General features: G+C 39.9%; 1 protein-coding gene and 1 long non-coding RNA gene across 3 annotated transcripts; both read left to right on the top strand.

Moving 5' to 3' along the window:
* Positions 1–580: 580 nt before the first annotated feature.
* On the top strand, positions 581–1,372 carry LOC121991013. Its single transcript, XM_042545044.1, has one exon. It carries the CDS (start codon positions 581–583, stop codon positions 1,370–1,372), a length of 792 nt encoding a protein of 263 aa, XP_042400978.1.
* Positions 1,373–2,426: 1,054 nt separating this feature from the next.
* LOC121990215 lies at positions 2,427–3,182 on the top strand. Of its 2 annotated transcripts, none has more exons than XR_006114508.1 (4): positions 2,427–2,482; positions 2,579–2,641; positions 2,739–2,847; positions 3,167–3,182. It is a non-coding gene; the product is annotated as an uncharacterized LOC121990215 (long non-coding RNA). The 2 variants fall into 2 exon arrangements; XR_006114507.1 differs by having other exon boundaries at positions 2,434–2,472.
* Positions 3,183–12,084: the final 8,902 nt, after the last annotated feature.

The following is a 12,084-nucleotide window of genomic DNA, read 5'->3' on the forward strand; positions in this document are numbered from 1 at the left end:
ATTCGTACGTTTTGGATTTTTCATGATTTTATTCCTCGAAGTGACTTTTTGGGATTTGGGACCAGGCGGCGGCGGAACACCTCCAAGTTATAGGCTGTAAGTTTTATAAGTATGAACTTATATTGTTTGTAGTACTTATTAGTGGTTTACACCAGGTATGAGACGTGGTCGAGCGGTAGCCGGTTCTCGTCGTGGTCCGGGACGACCACGGAAACAACCCATTGAGGCAAAGGAACCAGAACCAGTGACTCAGGAGGCGGATTCTTCTAGGGATCCAACTGATGTTGAGACGGTTAGTCGGGGACAGACCCATCAGACTCCTAGAGATCAGGGACGTCAGCCTCAGGAGATCCCTTCAGTCATACCATCTGGTAGAAATCAGGAATTTCAGCCTCAGGGGATTCCCTCCGGGATACCATCAGCATTTCCTACTCCTGCTACTACTGACTGGATGAGGGATAGAGCGCGTATACCACTGTTGGCAAGGTCCGTCAAGGACAGGGTTACTCTATACCAGGGCAGAGCAAACCCCTGGGCTGCTCGTAGCTAGTTGAAGAATTTGGAAAACACTTTCGGATACATGAGTTGTTCAGATGAAGAGAAAGTGGAATCGGCTGCGTATCATCTTCGGGATCAGGCAGTCACATGGTGGGAGATGCAGAAGACAATCTTTGGGGAACAACGCATCACATGGGTGATGTTCCGGGATGCTTTTGAGCGCCAGTATTTTCCAGCCACATTCTGTTTAGCTCGACGCCAGGAATTTCTGAATCTCAAGCAGGGTGATCGATCGGTGATGGAGTACAACGCTGAATTCTGTAGATTGGCTGAGTTTTGTCCTCATTTGGTGGCACAGGATTATGACAGGATGTTGCAGTTCACCCAGGGTTTAGCAGCATATATTCAGCTCAGGATGTCAGGATTTCCAGGTAGCTCCTACCGAGAAGTTTTGGATCGGGCACTGTTTATAGAGATGACTCAGCAGCAGGTAAATCAGGAGAAAAGTAAGGACAAGCAGCTGTCGCAGAAGAGAGGGAATAAGGGTCAAGACTTGCAAGTTACTTCCGAAGGATCTACTCGACCACAGAAATCAGGGCGAACCACGGACGAGTCTACTAGTTTCCCTAAGAGAGATCGGAAGAAGGACAGTGGTGGAATTAGGTGTTTCCAGTGCGGTTCGAAAAGTCACCTCAAACCCGATTGTCCGTTGGATCATTCGATATGCTTCTACTGTAAGCTTCCGGGCCATGAGAGTCGGGAATGTTCCTTGAAGGCTCAGTTGGAGACTACTAAAGTTACCTTTCAGGGAGATCGACCCACCCAGCCATGGCAGCAGAGAGGATCTCAAACGAATCAGAGTGCTTCTCGTTAGCAGAGACCTCAGCCTTCTCAGGGACAGATATATCATGTGCAGGGTCAGGAACCAGCGACTACACAGTATTCTGCCGCAGTATTTTCTCATCAGGCATTTCCTGTACAGCAGGATTTTCATTCACCTCAGCCCTACTCAGCATACCAGCAGCAGCCTCAGTCTCAGTATCAGCAGCCGATTCCTGCACCTTCGATTCCAGCACGGACCACCCCAGGCATGCCACAGTTGAGCTCAGAGGAGGGTCGTGTTTATGCTGTCACTCGAGAGGAGACACAGGGAGCTGAGAGATCGGTCTTCCGAGGTATTATTTTACTTTATACGTTTATTATAGGACTATTAATAGATGCTAGTGGAACCCATTTGTTTATCTCTCAAGTATCTTTTCGGGGGGTGTTGCCTACACGCTAGACGCGTGACATAGCAGTATCTTTACCGTTTGGAGAGGTACTTGTTGTACGTCTAGAAGACGGAGGATGTTCTTTGGTTTCGATGGTCCGATATTTGTGTTATAAATTTGGGGACCAAATTTTTATTAGAGGGGGAGAATGTGAGATACGGCAAAAGTAAATAACCTATAAGAATTTATGAGAATTTTTAGGTATTTTTCTGGAATTATTTGGAGGTTGTATAGAGGAGTTTAAGGGGATAAATTGTTAAACATAAAGTGGTTAAGAAAAACTACCGATTAAGAAATAATAACAACCTAGGTTAATTAAACCCTACCGTTTAAGAAGCTACAGTGCCAAGCACTAAAACGCCGACTCCCCTCTCCTTTCCTCCCGATCTCGTCGACGGACTCGACCTCGTCGCACGCTCGCGCCTGATCGCCGACGCCTTGTCGCGGATCGAGCCTCCGAGCTTCTCAACCCCTTAACAGAGGTCGCGACGGTGGAGCCTTCTTCAGAGAGCCGTAGCGCGCGAAGAATCTCCGGCCGGAAGGAACAGGTCTGAGCTCCGGAGTTGCTGAGGAAGAATCGTCGATCCCTAGGGCCCGATCTTGGTGAGAAGTACTCCAAACGGTGGGTTCGATTTCTAGAGCTCTAAAGCTGAGGTTCTCCATCGGGATCTCTGTGCCGGTTGAGGTGTTTCCTGTCGTGGAGGTAAATTAAGGTGAGGATGGTGTAGATTAGGGTTTCTTAGCTATGAAGATCTGTGAATTGATGCTAGGTTGAGAGGATTGTATTGAGTTAGATGTTGTTTTGGCAGTGGCTCACTGAGAGGGGCTCGGCCACGACTTCCAGCAGCTGGTTTGCCTCCGGGAAACAGTAGGTATGGTCTCCACAACTCCAGGAATTCGATCTGTAGACCTAGGTAGTGAATTTTGTTTGAATGGAGTACTGATCAGTGAGATTGCCTCTGTTTGTAGTCTCGTGGAGGCTCTGAATGGTGAATTTGTGGCAGTAGGCAGCACCAGCGTGCCAGCGCCGGCTATCACATCTCTCGACAGTGAGTCGACAGTGAGGAGTTGTGGTAAGGTATGTGTATTTGTTAGAAATTTGAAATGTGGAAATAATTGAGAGGTTTGTTTGATTGATACTTAGAAGATTTATCTGTAGGGTTTTGTTTAAGGGATGTGTTATTCAGTAGATTGTTCACCTGTGTCAAGAAAACAAGGTGGTGATTTGGAAATTCTAGCAGTGTTAAGATCCTATTGGAAATCTTGTGATGTGAAGGCATAAATTAGGGCTATGGATTAGTTGGGAGTAGATCAATGGCAACGTGTTTAAGTAATGAATAAATCTGGATTAATCTGTCTCATGTGTTGGATCAACTAAAATTGATATGTTGACACAGGACTTTGATCGGGACGAGCGTCGTGACGAGATAGACGTCGGATTCAACCTACACCTAGAGGCGGGTAATTCTTGACTTGCTTCTTTAGATATCGATCTTAGTGCATGAGTTAGTTTCATATATGTAGTATTTATCTTGACTCCACTCGTCTTACTTCTTGTGCTTGATACTTTATCCACTAAATCTTTGAGCTACTCGTTTCGGTTTCTATACAGTCTCTTGTTGCTATCGATGATATTTAGCAGATACTATCTTACTAGGTATCAGATACCAGATACCAGATGCCAGACATTAGATATTAGGTATTGGATATATATAGACACCTGATACCATGTTTACATGTTTTGATTTCTGTTTATTTACACACATTACTGAGCATGCTGGCTTCATGTAGCATACCTGTTTCTGTTTATATATATATGATGACTGTTGCATTGTTCGCATCATGTCATTTCATGCATTGCCGACGATCCTGTCTCCCTTGTGGTTGAGGCGGTCGTTGGCCTGGGTCGCACGCTCGGCCACTCATGGGTAGTGGTAGCTAGAGCGTGCCGCTTGTCCGGTCATGCCACACTCGACCACTCATGGGTAGTGGCGGCTGGAGTCGCGGCAGCAGGGACCCCCGTCGCAGACATAGCTATTCAGTTACTATGCACCTGTCCATCCGGTCACTCGAGAGTAGTGGCGGCCTTTGGGTGGTACAATTTGTCATCGATCCGGCCTCTCGACCATACAAGGGTCGTGGTGCAGAGAGGTGGGCGGGGTGACCATCCGTACATACGCTGTTGTTATTATATCTGCTGGTTGTTTATTTATGCTGTTGTTGCTTATCTATGCTGCTGTTACTAGCTTATGCTATTGTCGTTTATTTATGCTGTTATGCTTACATAGGTTGAGATTTATACCTGTGATATGTGTTTAGACACGGACTTACTTACTGTTGACATGTATATACCTCACACGATACCATGTAGTTATGAGCAGTACTGTAGCAGTTTATGTTACCTCAGACCTTACACTGTTAGCCTAGGATATGGTTTCAGGTATGGATATATACTTTGTTTACCCAGTAGTATATGCTATTTATCTTTCCCGAGACTGTATCTTGTTGTACTCTTAGCTATTTATGATACTCATGCACTGTCTACTCTATTACCCGCTGAGTCTTTATACTCACCACCCCGTATATTGGTAATTTCACCAGGTAGCTGATAGCGATCCAAGTACACTTGGAGGAGGATCCCGACTGCCGGTCCCACGTCACTTCCGAGGACGATTTTATGATTTTGGTTTTCATTTTGTTTTGAGTTAAACCTTTGAATTTAACATTGTAATAATTGGGCTGTGGACTTGTTATTTTGTATTTGGTTGTTTTGTCGAGGAGTCAAGCCGGGTCGGCCCGCGGTGAGTTTTTGTTACTTTATACTTGTTATTTTTGTTTTCCGCTGTGTTTGATTTTCCAGCCGTGTGGGCTGCATATTATCTGCGTGGTTGTGATTTTATTTGCATATGTATTATCTGTTGGTGATGTGTACCGGTTTCATTTGTCACTGCTACAGGGGAGGTGCTGTCCGATTTTCGTCGGACAACCTTACTCTCGGGGCGTGACACAACAAACCTCAAATAGATAGTAAATATTATAAGCACAAGCTCTTAGAGCCTTTGGAAAATTTCAATCACCACTGGAGTCAAACTTACCATGGAGCAGAGATAGAAATAGCCCACTTCGTCCGAACTTGTCAAGGCACACAAGAGGCAATAGTTTGCCCTAGACGAAGAAAGCAACAAAAATAACAAAAAAAAACAAAAAAGCTCAAGGGCAACGAGACAGGGGAACATTAATTCATTCCATGATGGAAAAGTAAATGTAAAGACCACTTCCCCTCTCAAGCCGTGTGAGCTCAGCGAGTGGAGCAATCAAGATTAGCCCAAGGGTAACATGTGTTGTGCCCTTCACACAACACCCATGGGTCATTTGGCTGCCCCTCTATAAGTAGAAAAAATTTCTCTGAAGTTTCTTGGGTCCTTGAGAGCACCTGCATCTTTGGATAGAAGATTTGAACTGTGAAGCTTCCTCTCTTAAGACGATCCCTTGAACCCCTGGAGTAACCGGAGCAAAAATCCCAATAAACTCATATATAGATCTCACCTGGTCCAACAAAAGTTGCCTCTAAAAAGGAGGATCCACGACCATGGCCTTAGCAACAAAAAGTGGCAAGGAAGAAAAAGAACTGAGAGGGGTTGTGGGTGAAGAGAAGGTTGTAGCCCTATTTAAAGGAGAAAAAGGCTCACAGGATTGCTATACTTAATTTATTAAGACAGTGGTACACAAAATCTGTGAGGTCATTTCAAAATCTGGAGCAGAGTCACGGGTAGGAAAAGACAAGACCATACTTATGTCTAGTCAGTCGTCACACCTCCTTCGACTAGACTTAAGGGGAAGGCTAGTGATATGGGTTAGGTTTTAAGGGTCTTCAGATGAGGAAAGAAAAGGAAGAAAGAGTCAAAGGATGTAGGCCAATAACGGCCGAAACATACTTTCAGAACAAAGGTAGGCCAATATCGGTCGATACATGCCTGCCGTATGAAGGTAAGTCAATATTGGTCGGGACATACCTTCAGAACAAAGGTAAACCAATATCTGTCGATACATGCTTGCCGTATGAAGGTAAGCCAATAACGACCGATACATACTCCAGAGCAAAGATAGACCAATATCGGCCGATACATGCCTGCCGAACGAAGGTAGGCCAATATCGGTCGATACATGCCTGCCGAATGAAGGTAAGCCAATAACGACCGATACATACTCCGAGCAAAGATAGACCAATATCGGCCGATACATGCCTGTCGAACGAAGTTAGGCCAATATCGGTCGATACATGCTTGCCGTATGAAGGTAGGCCAATAACGGCCAAGACATACTTTCGGAACAAAGGTAGGCCAATATCGGACGATACATGCCTGCCGAACGAAGGTAGGCCAATATTGGTCGATACATGCCTGTCGTATGAAGGTAAGCCAATAACGACCGATACATACTCCAGAGTAAAGATAGACCAATATCGATCAAGAGGGTTCTTTTGAGCAAAGAACCCACACAGCTCCTTCAATGAATACCTTAGAAACATGTTGAATATTATTTTTTGACACAACAAAGATACAAATAGAAGTCACATGAAGAAGAATCATACATGAATATATCGAATAGAATAATTCATGATAGAGAATATATATTCTGGCGGGAAATATGCTTTCAGCTTGTCTTGCAGGTGCTAAACGACAAAGAAGGTACATCTGGGATACAAAAAAGATTCCTAAAAAATTATCTTCCGCAAGGGCGCAGCTGACGTCATCTCATAACGAACTCTAGCAAACCGGGGTCCACTTCATGGCTACGGAGGTTACATGAAGTGGTATAAAAGGGGGAATCCTCTCCGTTGGCTAGGTAAGTTCACATCATTGTGTACTTTCACAACCCTAATTTTCTGGCTACTGTTCATCTTCTTTATTCCTCCTTCCTTGACATCAAGAGAGATCACTGACTTAAGCGTCGAAGGGCCTAGCCAGGGATTCCCACCCCGGTCTTAGGTCACTGACGATAGTGTTGGTTGGTCTCTTATGCGCAGGGAGCCTCGGGAGCTTAGGAGTTCGACTTTCTCCTATCTGAATGGGGATTTCTTCCTACTTATCAGATTTCCTTCGGTGACTCTGGTTTTCTTCCGATCCGCTTTGGGTTTTTCGGGTCGAGGTTCTACCGGCATTATTCTTCATTAGTACGGTGGGTTTCCTTCTTCCGGATTTCCTTCACGGTCAGCTTCTCAGACAAGATCACATGTCTAGGAAGATATGGCTTCGACCTGGTGCATTTGGCTAAGTGGAATTGACCGAAGCTACCCTTTATGAATCCTAACCAGTTAGACCAAAGTTTGGTACTAAGTCCAGTGGATAGGACTATTTGGAAAAACCTCGAAGGCATGGTTACTTTAATGATGTCCAAGTGACTCATCATAGCCCAGAAGTTTATCCAGAGAATGCCTATTTGTTGAACCCAAAACTAAACCTGAATCTAACACAAAGTTAAAGCAAACTCTAAAATTGAATCTAATTTATCTCATAAAATTATAAGATTCCCTAATTGAAAATATAGATCGGGTGAGATGACTAAGGAAATTAATTTAAATTAAATTAAAAATTAAATTAAAATTAAAACTAAATTAAATTAAAATTAAAACTAAATTAAATTAAAACTAAAACTAAATTAAATTAAAATTAAATTAAAATTAAATTAAAATTAAATTAAAATTAAATTAAAGCTAAATTAAATTAAAATCAAATTAAAATTAAATTAAAATTAAAACTAAATTAAATTAAAACTAAATTAAATTAAAATTAAAACTAAATTAAATTAAAATTAAAATTAAATTAAATTAAAATTAAATTAAATTAAAATTAAATTAAAATTACAACTAAAATTAAATTAAAATTAAATTAAAATTACAACTAAAATTAAATTAAAATTAAATTAAAATAAAAACTAAAATTAAATTAAAATTAAATTAAAATAAAAACTAAATTTAAATTAAAACTAAATTAAATTTAAATTAAAAAATTATTTTAAAAATTAAAAATTTATTTTAAAAATTAAAACTTAATTTTTTTTTAACTTAAAACTTAATTTTTTTTAACTTAAAAATTTATTTTTAAAATTTAAAATTAAATTTTTTTAACTTAAAATTTTATTTTAAAAATTAAAACTTAATTTTTTAAAAAAAACTTAAAAACTTATTTTAAAAATTAAAACTTAAGTTTTTTTTAACTTAAAATTTATTTTAAAACTTAAATTTTTAACTTAAAAATTATTTTGAAAATTAAAACTTATTTGTTTTAAACTAAATTTTCTACCTAAAAAAAAACTTACATTTTTTAACTCTCAAACTTCTATTTTTTTTTTTAAAAAAAAATACTGGAGTCGAAAACCAGGGGCGCCACTCGACTTTTATATGTTTGGTACTTTGGTACAGTCTGATTGCTCGGGAGCTAAAAATTTATAGGCATCAGAGCATACTCGATTATAACTTAGCTTATGGCTCAAGAGTCATGCTTGATTGCTCAAGGGCTAAGAATTTATAGGCACAAGGGCATACTCGCTTATAACCCAGCTTATTGCTTGGGAGTTTAGGACACGCTTGATTACTCGGGGGCTAAATGGATTTTTCAAATGAATTTTCCTGCATTCTCATTAAGTGCAAAAGGTTATCATAATGCATGACTAAATTATAGACGTACTTTTTTTTGGAACCCCAGGGTTATTTTGATGTGATTAAACAAGTTAAGTTAGGTCCTGTGGTGTTTTAACCCTATGTCTAAGTGTGCAGGGACTTAGGAGCACAGGAAGTCGAGCCGAAGACGCAGCCAGTGAGAAGGACAGCACGGATGGGCTCGGTGTGTCTGAGGGATGAGGCACTCCGGAAGAGTACACCGGCGGACGAGAAGGAAGCGTGTGGTGTTTCTGAGGGGCGTGAAGTCGGAACGGAAGATTACTCGGACAGCAAAAGATGCAGCTAGCAAAAAGGTTGTCACGGGAGAGAGCCGATGGGCTCGATGCGTTTGAGGGGAGAACAGCTGTGGATGAGTACACTGGCGGACAAGAAGGAAGCACACGACGATTCTGAGGGACGAGAAGCCGGAACGGAAGCCTGCTCGAGAAGGCCGAAAGTTGGGTTCGAGTGAGCCCTATTCCAGATGGCTGAGATTGATGGATCGAAAGCGCTAGAGGGGGGGTGAATAGCGCTCGTGGCTATTTTAACGATTTAAAACACAGAATAGAAACGTAACGGAAAGTAAAATCAAACACACAGAGACGCAGGTGTTTTTATTCGTTCGGAGCCTATGGCGACTCCTACTCGAAGGCCCGTGGTGCTTGACCGCTTTCGGTGGGCAACAACTATATATCAGAAAGATTATAATTTGAATTACAATTAATGCAATAAGTAAACTAATACCAACAACAAAAGATCGAAGAGTCTGAGCTTCGGGTTGTCGACGTCGAGTAGTAGCACTTCAAGGTCGTCTCGTTGGCAGCACTTCACAAAAGAAAGCTTAGAACATGTTGTTATTTGAAGCTGCACCTCAACCCTCCTTTTATATGTAGTTCCGGGCGCCTGGATCCCTTCCGGGCGCCTGGATCCCTTCCGGGCGCCTGGAGTGTGACGTGGCCAACCAATCAGGATGCTCCACGCGGCGAAGTCGCGGCAGGGATAAAGTTTGGTCCCGGGCGCCCGGACCTGTTCCGGGCGCCCGGATCTATCCCGGGCGCCCGGACCACCTTTTTCCAGCAGGTTCCTCACCTGCAAAACAAGGTTAGTCCGAGCAAAATCCTCTGCAAGACAGTGTTAGAATCTGATAAAACATAATAAGGAATAACTGACAGTCTTCGGACTGTCCGAATCTGACTTCGGATTCCCAACCGAAAACCCTAGGTCGACCCGACGCCTACTGTTCCCTCTACGGGGAACGCGTCCTCACCTACTCCCCTCAGGAGAGATTACCTGATGCCATTCCGGTCCTCCAGACCGACTGGACTTTTCCGCCTTGGGTTACCACCCCCTAGGACCTAGGGTTACCGCCCCCTAGGGTTTAGGGTTACCACCCCCTAGGACCTAGGGTTACCGCCCCCTAGGGTTTTTCCTCCACCTAGGGTTACCGTCCCCTAGGACCTAAGGTTACCGCCCCTTAGGGTTTTTCCTCCACCTAGGGTTACCGTCCCCTAGGACCTAAGGTTACCGCCCCTTAGGGTTTTTCCTCCACCTAGGGTTACCATCCCCTAGGACCTAAGGTTACCGCCCCTTAGGGTTTTCCTCCACCTAGGGTTACCGTCCCCTAGGACCTAAGGTTACCGCCCCTTAGGGTTTTTTACCTGCCTAACCGCAACTAGGACTTTCCTGAAACACTCATTCAAACATGTTAGATCACCCACTAACTTAACTTTGAATCCTTTTCCATTATCAAAACTAAGGTTCGATCGTCGGATGCTTCCCGCACCAACAATCTCCCCCTTTTTGATAATGGCAACCGAAATTCAATGTTAAGTAAAAGAAATATGCTGTTATGTATAAGCACAAGACACAAGATAAGTGTGATAGCAAGATGAGCATAAACATAGCTCCCCCTTAATACAAGCTCCCTTTAATATATTTTCTTTGAGTTTCTCTACTCCTCTTTTTTTTTTTTTTTTTTTTGAATTTTTATTTTTATTTCTTTCTTTGAATTTCTCTACTCTCCCCCTTTGCCATATATCAAAAATGAGCTAGTTTTGAAAAACTTTATTTTTCAAGACAGAATCTAGCAGAAAACATTTTAACTTAGGTAAGGAGCAAGTGAAAGGCAACACCTTAGAATAGCAATATTTTTCAAAATTTTATCAATTGATTAAGAGGAACTCTTTTTAACTTAATGTGTTTTGAGGAGTTTCCAAAATTTTCACAGAAAAATTTAACTTCAGAAATTTTCAAACAAAATTTTCAGCTTCAGAAATTTTCTGGAAGAAAAAAAATATTCAGGTTTTTAAAGAAAATTTTCAAGGAAGGTTTTCAAAACAAAAAAATTTCAAAAAAAAAAATTTAACTTAACAAATTTTCGAAAAGATTTCAACTTAAATAACTTTCTAACAAGATTTAAAAAGGATTTTCATAATAGAGGACACTTGAAAGTTTTAAATTTGGAGAAAGTTTTTGAGAAAGCTGCTTTGAAATGAATTTTAAGAATACTTAAGGCAAAGGAGAAGCGATAACCTTAATGTTTAATAGCTTGTCATTTTGTTTTAGTAAGGTATCAGAGCCCTAAAGTCCAAGCATGAGTAAAGATTTGGTTTTGATCAGGTATCAGAGCCCTTAAGTACAAGCATGCTTAAACATTAATATTGCCTCTAGAGAACATCTTGCCAATTAGCTAAGTTTAGAAAATAATTTAACTAAGTTTAGTTAGAGAAAACTTAATTAAGTACTTAGCTTTGAAAACATTTAGCTTATAGAGGAGTTATAATTTGAAGGTCAGGTCATAAATAATTTTAATTTTAAAGTTAAAAAATAGCTTGAATTTTCGAAGATATGCCAAAACTAGTTTTTAATTTTGAGGTCAAGTCAAAATTTTTAAAGAACAACTAATTTTAAAACCGACTCAAAATCACTCCCCCTTAATTAATGCCTTAATAAATTTTTGAGTTCAGGAGTTCAAGCATGAGAGGTCAAAAAATTATTTTCCTAATTTTCCATCTCACTCATTCTAGATTGACAAGCATGTTTAGCATATGAGTGAGTGTACTATATTAACAAACATGTTTAGCATATGAGTGAGTGTGAGATGGAGTTTACTTTAATTTACAACATTGAAAATATCAGTTAGAATTCCAAATAGGTGACCATTATTTTGAAGATTTAAAAATTAATTGACTTTAAAATTTCAAAGAATTTAATAACTTCTAAAAAGGATTTTGAAATTAATTTTTCAGAGGATATTTCAAATGATTTTTCAAATAATTTTTGAAATTAATTTTTTCAAGGTATTTTTCAAATGATTTTTCAAAAGATTTTGAAATGATCATTTTTCAAATTAAGTTTTAAAATAATTTTGAAATGATTTTGAAATGATCATTTTTCAAATTAAGTTTTAAAATAATTTTGAAATGATTTTGAAAAGATTTTTCAAATAATTTTGGAGTGAAGTTTTAAAAAAAATTTTGAACTGATTTTGAAAAGATTTTTCAAATAACTTTGAAAAGAATTTTAAATAAGTTTTAAAGATTTTGAAATGATTTTTCAAATAATTTCTCAAATAAATTTTTAAAAGAATTTTAAAAGATTTTGAAATGATTTTAAAAAGATTTTTCAAATAACTTTGAAAAGAATTTTAAATAAGTT

Source organism: Zingiber officinale, chromosome 6B (genome assembly GCF_018446385.1).
Source record: "Zingiber officinale cultivar Zhangliang chromosome 6B, Zo_v1.1, whole genome shotgun sequence".
Taxonomy (NCBI): domain Eukaryota; kingdom Viridiplantae; phylum Streptophyta; class Magnoliopsida; order Zingiberales; family Zingiberaceae; genus Zingiber; species Zingiber officinale.